We start from the raw sequence: 12,617 nt of genomic DNA, 5'->3' as shown, positions 1-12,617 counted from the left end.
TTTCTTCCATTGAGATTTTTATGCAAAATCAGTTTACTGAGTGCAATATTATGGATTAATGAATGGACATGTGGGTTTTGTTGGTGATCAAGTGAAGCCGTGAAGGTATGGTTGGGTGATAATGCGGAACACCATTTTTTAAAAACCGAATTCTATACCATTTTTGTACCATATTCATATAATTTTTTATACCGTATCAAAACCGTATCATAGTGGTACAATAACGGTATTGAAAATAAGACTCCTATACGATACAATATCGATATTGAGTACCTATTTTTGGTACCGTACCATACTGAAACCGTACCGTATTACCAAAACCATACCGATTGACACCCTTACACCTAAGGCAGTGTTCCTTATCAAAACTCTTAGAGATCTCCTTGATCCTAAAGGCATAGGATTGATAATAGCTAAGAATGGAGATAGATTCTATCAAACAACCAAGACTAAGAATATGATAGATTCCAATTCCATTAGTTGCTTCCATCATGTCCTTGTAAGGTCTTAGAATGGGTGAAGGTAAGTCTCTTGGTTGGCAATGGCGTAATAAGACCAATACACAAGTTGGAAATCGAACTCAAGAGTTCAACTTTTAACAATAATCTAGAATATGAAACCAAATAAGCATCTTCCGACCTCCTGCAATGAACTTTTCCCCCGGCCTCGACAAATGGTCTGCCGACCAGTCGACGATATCGAAAATTTTCTTTTTGAATGCTATCCCGAACCAGTGCACTTGCCTAATTTGGGTTGGTTTTTTTTTTTTTTTGGGTAATGGCTGACTTGGGTTGACAACTAAATGGACTATCTACATATTCCAAATTGAAATTCTTTTTTCTATTTTTGGGTTGAACATGGTAAAGCACATTTGGGCATATGATTAAGTGAAGGTAAGAACCCATATACATGACAGGGTGGGGGTTCTCCAACTGCAAGATACCACAACTATTTTGAAAAAAAAGCCTGAAACTGCATTTCAGTAAAATATTTTTCTCCTTTTAACTCGCACAAAATATTTTACGACGGAACAAATAGGCAAAGTTGATAACAAGGCAGGGCTGAAGGATATCAATGTATTTCTTACTGCATCAGGAGTTCACAGGTACAAAATCCCAAAACAGCCGAGTTATTTAAACCCTAGCAATTTGGGATTACCTACATGATGAAATGCGAAGGAGGCTCAAGAAAATTTGGGTCATGTCTGATGCCAAGGGTTCAGTTCATTTTCTGGAGCAGGATGGATAGCTTGCAAGCGTGACCATGGGACATTTATGATCAGTTGCTAGAAGAATATTATTCTGTTTCTTAGTTGACAAATTGATTGTATAAGCTCACAATGTAGCATGTATTTCCCTAGTAAGTAGCTCATGTAAAGCACAGGTCAACACTCTCTAGAAGTGGATGGGGAGTGTGCAGCCAGTGGAGTGAGGGACGATCTGATCTGTGTTATATAAGCATTTTTTCTGTGGAAAGTTTCCCCACATGGGTCATTTAAGAAAGCATCCTTCATTGGTATCCTTAATTTGTTCATTTGAGGGCAGATCAGTGAAATAGAAACATAATACCAAAACAATGTTAGGGGAACAATAACTTACAATTACAATTTAGTCATACCAATGGAGTTGACTCCCAGTAGATCCCAGTGTGCCTCGCTGGTGAAGTTTGAAGGCAGTCGCTCGAGAACTAGGATCTGATTCCATTCTACAGAATCTGATTCAATTCTACCTTCAGCTTCGATACAGTCACTGTGACTAAACATTGAGACCAAAACAAAGGGAAAAAAGAGTACTAACTCAGGATTTAGAAGATGCAATGACTCCTAAAATTATAACCATGGAAAAAAAGGGGAGGGGGGGAAATGGGTAACCAAGGGAGTAGCTCAGTTGGCAAGGACCAACACTTCACAATTAAGCGGTCATGAGTTCAACTCTCCTTGGGGCCTTCCTATCCAAAATAAAAAATGGTACTAATTATAGCTATAAATTTATATACTACTTAAAAAGAAAAAGAATTGTATGAAATTAGTAAATGATTAGCTATAATCTCCATGATACAGTCCCCCCCCCCTCTTTTTTACCTCTTAAAGCTCCAGCGGCTGGGATGTTACAAATTAGTTGGGGTTGAGAACAACATGCTGCAAAAAGGAGCGAAAGTGATTCGTCCTTACTGGAAGAGAACAGGTAATAATAACGCAGAAGAAATGATTGATAAGTTAAAAAGGTTAATAACAATAAAGCTTAACAATTTAAACCAAAAGGCTACCTTTATCTGTGTCCTGTTATATGTGTAGGTGATATGAACAGATCCATCACTGGCTTGGATTACAGCAGGATAAGAGAATTCCATTTCCAAATTATCCTCTAATGTTACCACCTCATTCCAGGAGTCGCCATCGTCTGACGAGATGGCTACTTTGAGAACACCTCTTGAAATTGTGTTGTAGGTAAGTAATAGACGGCCATCATTCAATTTAACCCCATCAAATCCTAGATATCGAAGCACAAGCCAGTAAACAAGCTCAGGTAAAAGATAATAGCATAAGCTTATTTGATGCAGAAAGCAACAACCAGTTTTATCAACCTGAATCTGGGTTCGGGAGTCCTGTAGGCTTTGCATAACTCCAGGTCATACCACCATCATAGGATTCTGACATACAAACTCTACCTATTCCTTCAAATGATCGCATTAGAACACGTAATGTCCCATTTACAGTCATGTAGGGAACTGGTTGGATCACACTGAGAGATTCATTCTTTATAGATATTGGTCCAAACTTCATCCATGATCGCCCTGCATCTGCTGTGACCTACGCAGTGTCAGTTGCATGACATGTAAGCACATATGTCCATACACATTGTTTCTTATTTTCCATCCCATTATCATTACGGAAATATCATTCCTTGCATTGGGGAAGTGAGTTCGTGTAAGTATTTTGTTTAGTTGAGTACCTCCATCCATGCACCCCAAGAGTTCCAACTTTCCACAGAAGATCCACAGAGCAAGCGACCATCCTCCAGCAATATAGGCTGAGAAAGAAAGATTAAAAATGGATTGAATGAACACCTTATATCCAGATTTAAGTTCCATTATTTATCACAGATAATGGAATAGAGAATGACATCATGTTCTACCTTATTCTTGCTTGGTCCTATTATTCCAGGTGGAAGTTGTTCCCTTTCCATCCAAGTGATACCTCCATCTAGTGACCGCTTCATGCATCCACTCCATCTGAAAATTGATTTGATACCAGTATGGATGACAAATGAAAATGCAGATTAGTATATATACAAATGAGTTCTTTATGAGCTTCAGCTTTCATTATCACAACAAACATCAGCAGAGTATCCAAACATGTGGTTGGCTGCCATGGGTTACAAGATGGACTAATTGTAAGGGTGTAAATCAATCGGGTTCAGTTGGTCTTGATTCGGTCCCCTACTTATTGGGCCGAGATCAAGACTGACCAACTAACTGACTGGTCTCAGGGATGTCACACTATATTAATCTGTCAGTCAGTCGGTTAATTAAGTTGTATTCTGTTCGAGGACCGAAAGCCCAACCAGTTAAGCCATCTTTCGTTCATATTTTGTTCTAGGAGAGAAGAATAAATTGGGTTTTGGGTCTAGTAGGATATTTTAAGATTTTATTATATTTTGGGATTCTTTGTAATTTTATTATGGAGTTTTAGATAAGTTAGACACTAGGAATAGTTCACAATTTCACTACTAAGAATGAAACTAAACTATTACAATCTCCAAGACTTCACAACTTTAGAGGACTAGATAGTAGATACAATTAACTGGTTAAATTCGTATGGGCCACTTATTCCTCATATATGGGCTTTCAAAATAAGCCCATTACAATAGAAAACATAAAATTCACAGCCCATAACCCATATAAACCCATTAGAGTAGGATTTGGGCTTGTTCTGGAGTGAATACTTGTGCTGGAACCTCTCTTGATATACATCACCAAGTCAGGTTAGTCAGTTGGGGCAGGGGTTTGACAACTTTAATTACTTGGTTTCCCAAAGCAATTTAGGTTATGCTATGCTATGATCTGGAGCAGTCCAGGTGGGATGGAGAACATTATTGTCATGAAGACAACCAACCAGATTTAAAAATATGGGAAAAGGTTGGGCTCACTGCCGATGTAACGTAAGCTAGCACCCATTGTGTCTGTCTCTCTCTTCCCCCTGAAATGACAACCCTACCCTTCCTGTATAATGCCCCATCCCAAGTGCCCATCGGTGCCGCTCGCTAGCTTACTGCACACAGGCGGTGTACCTATCCCTCAACCTAAGAATATATACAACTTTTATGACTTGCATAGTAGCCAAATATTGAGCAAATAAGTCAGGTGCAAACCAGAAGGGCATGGAATTGGGAGCCTAAAATGATAATTTCACACTTCTCAAAAACAGGGGCATGAAGTGGAATTTTGTTTTCCTAATCTGTTTATTAAGAACTCATTCTTTAGCATTTAAATTTCCATATTATATTGAGTCCCTCAATAGAATCTTAATTAAGTCTCTGGGAAAGGATAAAGATACAAATCAGAGGCATAATTGCACTACTGGAAAATGTAGCAGCAATCTTGTACTGATGTCAAATGAGCAAAAACTTCAAATTTTAGTAATTGCAAGTCAGAGCTTGCTTGAGTACACCACAAGTGAATTAGCATTGAACCTACTTATTCTCAAATCATTGCTTAAATTTCAAGGTATTCAAAGAAAAGGAAGTCAGATTGCGAGTAAAACTGACTTGAGACACATTTGTTTATAAGGGTTCTATACGGGTTGATTATTAAAGAAATGAAATTCGGTACGAAGAGGACCTAGGAATCTGGTAAAACTGGGATTAGTGTACCAATTAACTTGAGATTGATATCTTTCTGAAAATCACATTATCACATACATACAGGTAAGGTAATCAACATGCTGGCTCCATGGCCAATCAAGATGAATAATTTTTTTTTTACTGTGGCAATGCAGGTTGGGTCTACTCAACATACAGGCACACTAAAGTATACTTCCAGGTTGCTGATGTTGCAGGATATCAAGTCTGGTATATAGTAGATATTCCAAGAATAAGGCTTCTACATCCTTCCGCTCCACCCTCCACCCCCTCATTAGGTTGTAGCACTGTTTTCATAATTAATCAAACTAGAGTAGGCTAGTCATCCTCCTTAACAAACAGAGAAAAATTAAAAAAGAAAGAGGGGGCAGGGGTGGGGGAAACTTCTTGAAAACTTCAATGTTGTGTGATAAAATGACTAAGTCATATTCTACCAGCACAGATTTGGGGAGCAATCCAAGACAAACCAAGGAAAAATCTTTTGCAGTATTGTGTTGGTTCAAAAAGCAGATAAAATGATGCAGCGTTGAGGGCATTAGAATTTGGTTTGCAGTTTAACTCCCTGTTGGGTTTGAATTCAGTAATAATTGAAAGACTCAATGGTAATTATTAGCACTTAGCAGCGAATGTCCACAACTGACGATGAGTTGTGGAGATTGATTCATCAAGAGTCAGAAGCATGCAGCAACCTTGATAAACATCTCCTCGCAGTGTACCCAAAATCATGAAACGCCCTGGCAGATGAGTAGCTAAGGGGATTATACATGGAGCAAAATGTATACTGTGCCTAGACATATTGTGTGGGAGCCTTAAATAATTGCTGTACATGAAGATGATAAACCACTATGAGGGTAGTTTAACTTTTCGTTGTATATAAGTATTCTGTTATTCATTAAGTAAAAATACTAAATTATTATTCTATAGGAATGTTAAAAGTATAAAAAAGATAGAAAAGATGACCATCATCTGACTGGAGAAATTCCAATCCATAGTGATTGTGTATTTTGGGATTGTGGCAATATAATACACAGGGATTCATGGCTGTGTAATCCACTCTTCCATGATTTATTTAAAATCCAGACACTTTGACATGGAAAAAGAATCACAGTTATTCAAATATCATAGAAGTAACCAAGATAAATGTCTACATTTTTCAACTTTTCATCCTAGAAGAAATACTTAACTCCGCACAAATTCAATATAGCACAAAACCTCTATCTTGTTTTACAGCATAGCAATTCCAAGACCAACAGTATCAGTTTTATGGGTAGTAAAAAGTGAAAATTTACAAAAAAATATTCCTTGTATGAACATTATACAAAAATCAATAAATAGTTAGGGATTTTGATAAGATAATACATAATACCAATAAGAAAAAAGTAGTCATAGAACACAGTTAATGGTTGAAAAACTTACTTCTCGACCTCCGGACCAATCTTATAAAAAAGTAGCAATTCATTTGATGGAAGTTTGAATAGTACTGGATTCCACAGTGGCACATTTGGTTGTTCATCAACAACAATAGGAGGAAGCCATGAGCCATCCTAGACAAGAACTTTCCCCTTGTATCAGTTCGAACAACAATCAAACTGAAAGAACAATTAAAAGAATAAAGAAAGACCACCCCCTAAAAAAAACAGAATATCTAAATGTGGACATTACTCTACGTCTCTTACCTTGTAAGTCTGCAGCCAAATTTTCACATCAGGTGCTCTCTCTCGAGAACCACCAAAGTAGGCAACCAAAAAATGATTTTTCGCAACCTATACAGGACAGAAACATCATCAACATCTCTTTGGACTAAAACATTAAAAAATAATAATATTTGGGGAAAGATGAAGAAAAGTATTGTCTCCATTACCTCAACAATAGTGGAGGCATGACAGCTACTAAAAGGAACTGAGTTTGCAGCAAAGGTGAACTCCTCTAAGACTGGACCCACAATGCCATGACTCAGAATCATCCCCTGATCTGGCTACTAAACCCTCCACCTTACCTATGCTGGAGTTCCAAATCCTCCACCTGTTTTCCTGCAAATTTCGCACAATTAGTATACACTTGTTTAAAAAGAATCACAGACAACCTTACAGAGAGGGGGTTTTGAGTTCTGAAATCTGTAATTTGTTCTACAAGTACTGCATTTTCTCAAACATACACTGAAATTAAGGAAGAAAAACAAGAGAGATTTGGAAAGGAGCTGCTGGGGCTTCTGATGCTGCAACTAATGCTACAAAGCAACAAAGAAAACCACAATACCAACACCATGACTACCATTTACTTCCACATCCCTCTCTATCCCTTGAATCTTTATTTCTGTTGGGGAGAAGTGGGTTTCTATTAGCCAAACTGGGACCCAAGGACAGATTTATTTCAATGGGTTAACACCTTTTCAGACAAGATCCCTCCCTTTGCATGGAACTATGCGGTTTCGACCGAGACAGCTCGGTTTCGCAGCTAACCAAGACGAAACCTTAGGGGAGTTTAAACAATACAAAGTTCCGACTGGATTCGACCAGTTTCGACAACATTTCGGAATTTTGACAGTTTCGACCAGTTTTGACCAAAAAATACCAAGTTTCGAACAATTTCAACCAATCCAGTAGTTTTGACCAGCCCATCACATGTCGAGTTTTACCCAAAAATACCAGGTTTCAACCTGGTTTTGACCAAATTTCGATTTCTGGCTGGTCGAAACCTAGGTTGGCGCCGAAATCTTTATCCTTGTCCCTTTGTACACCAGAGAAAGAGAGACCAACCTTAGTAGGTCACACTGAATTGAGAGAGAGGTGCAAGATGAGGTACCATGGTGCATGATCTTAGCAGATAATATTGTTTTGGTAGATGAGACAAATGCTGGGATTAACGCCAAATTGGAACTATGGAGAACAACCTTGGAATCAAAAGGTCTGAAGATAAGTAGAACTAAGACCGATATATGGTATGTAACTTTTGCAGCTCTAGGACGGATAATGAGATGGTGAACATTGATGAGAGAGAGATCCCGCAAAGTGATCATTATAGATATCTGGAATCAATCATAAACAAGGAGGGCAACATAGATGGGGACGTTGCCCAGAGATGAGGATGTTAAGATGGATGTGTGGAAAAACTGGGAAGGATAAAGTAAGGATTAACCATACTAGATCAGAGTTGGGAGTAGCTCCGTTACACGATAAACTCAGAGAGAGTCGTTTGAGATGGTATGGCCATGTTTACCGGAGGCCTTCAAATGCCCCAGTCCGAAAGAGTAATCTGATCCAGATTGAAGGAACCAAAAGAGCCAGGGGTAGGCCTAAGATAACCATAGGAGAAGTGGTGAAGAAAGACATGCTTAGCTTAGGCCTTGTACCTGATATGACCTCAAATAGAGCTGATTGGAGAGCTAAGATTCATTTGGTCGACCCCATTTAGTTGGACTATAGTTATGATGCTGATGTTTGAACCTAGACCAGTATGTTAGGTAGTTATGAAGTGGTACGTAGCTAAGTAGGGTCGATGCCCTAGAGTTTGGGTCGATGTTGTATGCACCTCTTCTTTACTTCTCTTTTGTTAATATGTTGTCTCTTCTAGGATCCATGCAGCCGACACCATTAAGTTGGGATAAGGTTAAGTTGTTTTTGTTGTTGAATATATATATATATATATATATAGAGAGAGAGAGAGAGAGTAGGGGTATCTTTTAAGACTGTCTTTAATTTGACAGGTAATGAAAAGGAAAGGGGCAATCACTATCACTCCCCCACACTTAGCCTATATTTACTAAAACTCCCCTATCTTAAACTTCTTTTCTGATACTCCCCTGCTTTTAAACTTTTACATCTCCTTCTCCCCTCATGTTTTTCAATATCTAGATTGGCCTTCCTTTTCACCTGGTAACCTGCTAATCTATTTATTCATTCTAGTGAGTGGCTCACAAGTTGCTTTTACCGAACCAAGAAAGAACCAACTGGTTAACAAATTTTTAACAAGTTTGGTTTTACCGAACCAAGAAAGAAAAGCGTTGGCTTTTCAACACTCCTCCCACTACCTAAGTAGTTCTTCCCCTTATGTATTTTAATGTGATTAAATTATTATTTTTTTGGTTGAATTATATTTAAATGCATTAGCACTTACTTAAGGACATATGTCAATTTTTCTTCTTTTTTTTTTTTCCTTTTGTCTCATCCATCATCATGGATTTAGTTATCGATGGCAGGATTGGTTTTGGGATGGGATCAATATCGGTCTCAGCCGTATTGAGATGGGATCGGTAGTACATTCAATAAGTTAGCAACAAGAGGTTTTCGGGATTAAAAGATAGGGAAAACGAATGCCACTTGGTCGCGCAGCGCGGCGTGTACCTGCGCCCAAACACAGCCGTGAACGAAATACCGGTGCACCCCCTCAACCGGGTGGCTTTCTTTATCCCTAAAAAATAATAAAGAAATGATAAAAAAAAAAAAAAAGTCTCGTCCCGGTTCGATAAAAGCAAATTTGTTAACCGGTTGCTTCTTTCTTGAATTGGGTGAAGCAACTTGTGAGCCACTCACTAAGAATGGATAAATAGATTAGCACGTTACTAGGTGAAAAGGAAGGGCAATCTGGGTATTTAAAAACATAAGGGGAGAAGGAGAAGTAAAAGTTTAAAAGCAGGGGAGTATCAGAAAAGAAGTTTAAGGTTGGGGAGTTCTAGTAAATATAGGCTAAGTAGAGGGGAGTGATAGTAATTGCCCCAAAAGGAAACAGAAGTGCTTTACATCTTAATAAGTTAATCTATATCTGCAGCGATTGACTACAAACATTAGCATATTTTAATGGGTAAATCACCAACTGCCCTCTCTACCCACTCCCTTTCTTTTCTCACCATTCATTCCCCAAATTTCCTCTTTTTATTCACCTGTTTCTGTATTATGTTTTTGAACTCCATTTCTTCTTTCTTCCATGTCTTTTTTGCACTAGAGAGTAGACACTTCATGTCTTAAATCATCAATTAATTCAATTTTTCTTCTTTGATTCACACTCCCTATAAATCTATAGACAGCATAATTAACACATCAAAAAGCGATGTGGCAATTCAGATCATTGAATATCCACTAAATGCTCTCGATTGGCCATGTGACAAAATTCATAATCAAGGTCATTGTAGACACGTGTTTTGTCACCGAAGGGATGCACAACAATGATGAATAAGGTGCCATAAGATGTGTATCAGTCTCATTTGCATGGCATTGGAGGTCTTTAATACCCTCGAGCGACGTTTGGGATCATTCCAAGGAACCTTAGGAAACTTGGCTGAAAATAACCAAATTTTCTCTGGTACGGTTTTGATGAGGACATCGCTTGTGGATTTAGGATATATCAAAGGAGACGTAGACTTACATAGCCACACATCACTTCATTGTGGCTAGATATCCCTTATTAACTTGTGTAGACACATATCTCCGTTGACTTATGTGTAGTTTGTTTTATTTTATTTAGTGTCAAAACTGTTATGTACTATTGTTGTAATGCTAAGTGGGGTAGTTATTATGAAGTTATTGTTGTAGTTGTTATTGCTGGAACAGGAGTTACTAGGGAATTTTTCTCTTTATTTATTTTGGGGATTTAAAAGACTGTCTATTGGGATAGAAGACAATGAAAGATGTTGGAACTTCTGAGATTTTCTCCCATTCTCTGCAACATGAATGATTCCCTGCAAACTTTGGAGTGAATCCAAGTTGGTGTGTCCCTGATTCTTCTCTCTTAGGCTACCACTTTCTCCCCCTCCCCTATTCCTTGCCAATAGTTTTCAAGTATCTAAAAATTGAACAATATAGAAGTTGGTTAAAATTACCTAGTGTTGGGCCGTTGGCAACTTCTTGGATTGTCAAGCAATTACCCTATCTCTTCGTAATTAACCTGCAAATGAGGGAGAGGGAAACTGGTCAGTGGCTGATGAATAATTAAAAAAAATGCAGATGCCCGTTATATGGAGAGAGGGAGAGTTACAGAGAAAACAATGGAAACAGCACTGTGTGATCTGAGAACGAAGATCTATTCTAAGGGAGGTATGATCTATTCTAAGGGAGGTATGTTTGTTACAGTCTTGGTTGTAAAATCATATATTTCATTAACTGAAATGTCTACTCAATCTAGAAACAAAAAAATGACCGAGTGAAATGCAACAGTTAAAGGCAACCCCCCCCCCCAAATCTTGTAGCTGTGGTTAAAAATCTCCTGAGCTGTAGTTAAAGTCCCATTGGGCAGTTAGACAGGATTAACCCAAAAAAAAAATGCAGGGATTCTTCACAATAACAATTATACCTGTTGAAGTTCTTGACATACAGATTCCAAATGCAAGTTATCTGCCCTGTTTTAGTAGTGCCATGAGTCACAAGGGGTTCTAACACCCCCACACTACCAAGGAGGATAGAAGTGGGGGAGGGGGGGGGGGACCAGCGACCAAAACCAGACTTCGTAAGACATTGGAAAGGTCACAAATACGAACAAACCAGAGTACCATACATACATGCAATTTGCAAATCTTCAAAACAAGTTAAAACAGAAGTAGGAGAATTGCAGAGATTACATATTCCATCGCCTCCCTTAGCAGGAAGAATACTGTGAACTACCGCCTTATATAACACAACAATCGCAACAAAAGGTAAAAACGTGGTTCAGAAATACAAAATTTGCATTACATTTTATCATCATCGATCATGTTCATTCAAGTGGCTTGCTAGGGGGATTGCTGCACCATTGAATCGCAAGAAAAGGGGTGTTCCGAGAGTGTTGGATCACGAAGAACCCCATGGAATCACACCAAAAAAAGGGATGCAAGACTTGGTTTCCTACTAACTGAGAAAACTAGGGAAAGGACTTTGAAACCCAGACTCATCGTATAGCTCTGGTCGGAATCATGAGAGAGAGCCCGGGGATTTCAGAGGGAAGACGAGATAGAGAGTTGTGTACATACCAGAGGTAAGCCGACTGGAACTTTGCCACCACTCGCGGAGTAAGACGAAGTGCTCCGTCGATGGCGATTATCGGGGAAGACGAAGTGCTCCGTCAAGCTGTGAGTTTGGGTCGAGAGAGTCATTGCCATCGAGGGTTTTGTAATTGTAAACAAGCCCTTTTTTTTTAATTTTTATATTTTTGGGTTCTCTGTAGCTTTATTATCTAATCTAAGCTATGGTTGGTCAGTGACCAATAAGGCTTTCAATTTTCCTTTCCTCATTCCTTCCTCTTCTTTTTCTTTTTGCAGCATTGGATGATGCTCCCTCTCCTTCTTTATTTATCTTAAAAAGTTTCAGAAGCCTATACTCATAAATGAATAGCTCTTCAAGCTATAAGTACAAGGAGGTAATAAAGAATTGCAGAGTGGAATTATGACTCATTTCACAATTAGATAATGAGTTTTGTCATCAAGAGACCTTATAGTGAAGTCAAAGATTCTGGTCATCTAGCCATTCCATCAACAAACAACAGAGAGGTGGGATTTCCGCCTTTCCATGGGGTGCAATGGTCATTTCACGTCCCCTTGTTTTGATATGTCCCTGACCAATGGCCATTATTTATTTATTTTGGACAATAGATTGGAAGTACATGTCTATTACAGGACTAGAGATTACACTACTACAGAGAGCCCGGAGAGATCCTGGGGATTGGAGGGGGAAGTTGAATTTAACTCGTCTCCAGGGAGCCCAGCACGCCCAGGGCGCTGCCAGCCGTTGGGCTGTGCCGCACACATCCCTAGGCATGTGCCGAGATGTGTGCGGCACAGCTCAGCTGCTGGATGCC

At 38.8% G+C, this 12,617-nt stretch overlaps 1 protein-coding gene and 1 long non-coding RNA gene across 5 annotated transcripts; one reads left to right on the top strand and one right to left on the bottom strand.

Annotated features, from left to right (window-relative positions):
• Positions 1–2,079: 2,079 nt before the first annotated feature.
• LOC122663708 lies at positions 2,080–11,810 on the bottom strand. Of its 4 annotated transcripts, none has more exons than XM_043859337.1 (10): positions 11,794–11,810; positions 10,672–10,736; positions 6,721–6,889; positions 6,536–6,622; positions 6,276–6,403; positions 3,135–3,231; positions 2,952–3,029; positions 2,584–2,809; positions 2,266–2,489; positions 2,080–2,137 (listed from the first exon to the last, which is right to left on the bottom strand). In XM_043859337.1, the coding sequence occupies exons 3-10, from the start codon at positions 6,820–6,822 to the stop codon at positions 2,114–2,116; spliced, it is 966 nt and encodes a 321-aa protein (XP_043715272.1). In that variant the 5' UTR covers positions 6,823–6,889; positions 10,672–10,736; positions 11,794–11,810; the 3' UTR covers positions 2,080–2,113. The 4 variants fall into 4 exon arrangements, with proteins under 4 accessions (XP_043715272.1, XP_043715274.1, XP_043715275.1 ...); XM_043859339.1 differs by lacking the exon at positions 11,794–11,810 and adding an exon at positions 11,142–11,156; XM_043859340.1 differs by lacking the exon at positions 11,794–11,810 and having other exon boundaries at positions 6,721–6,881.
• LOC122663709 lies at positions 3,297–6,160 on the top strand. Its single transcript, XR_006333211.1, has 3 exons — positions 3,297–3,373; positions 4,997–5,001; positions 6,030–6,160. It is a non-coding gene; the product is annotated as an uncharacterized LOC122663709 (long non-coding RNA).
• Positions 11,811–12,617: the final 807 nt, after the last annotated feature.

Source organism: Telopea speciosissima, chromosome 6, assembly GCF_018873765.1.
Source record: "Telopea speciosissima isolate NSW1024214 ecotype Mountain lineage chromosome 6, Tspe_v1, whole genome shotgun sequence".
Taxonomy (NCBI): domain Eukaryota; kingdom Viridiplantae; phylum Streptophyta; class Magnoliopsida; order Proteales; family Proteaceae; genus Telopea; species Telopea speciosissima.
This window is presented reverse-complemented; position numbering and strand designations above follow the sequence as displayed.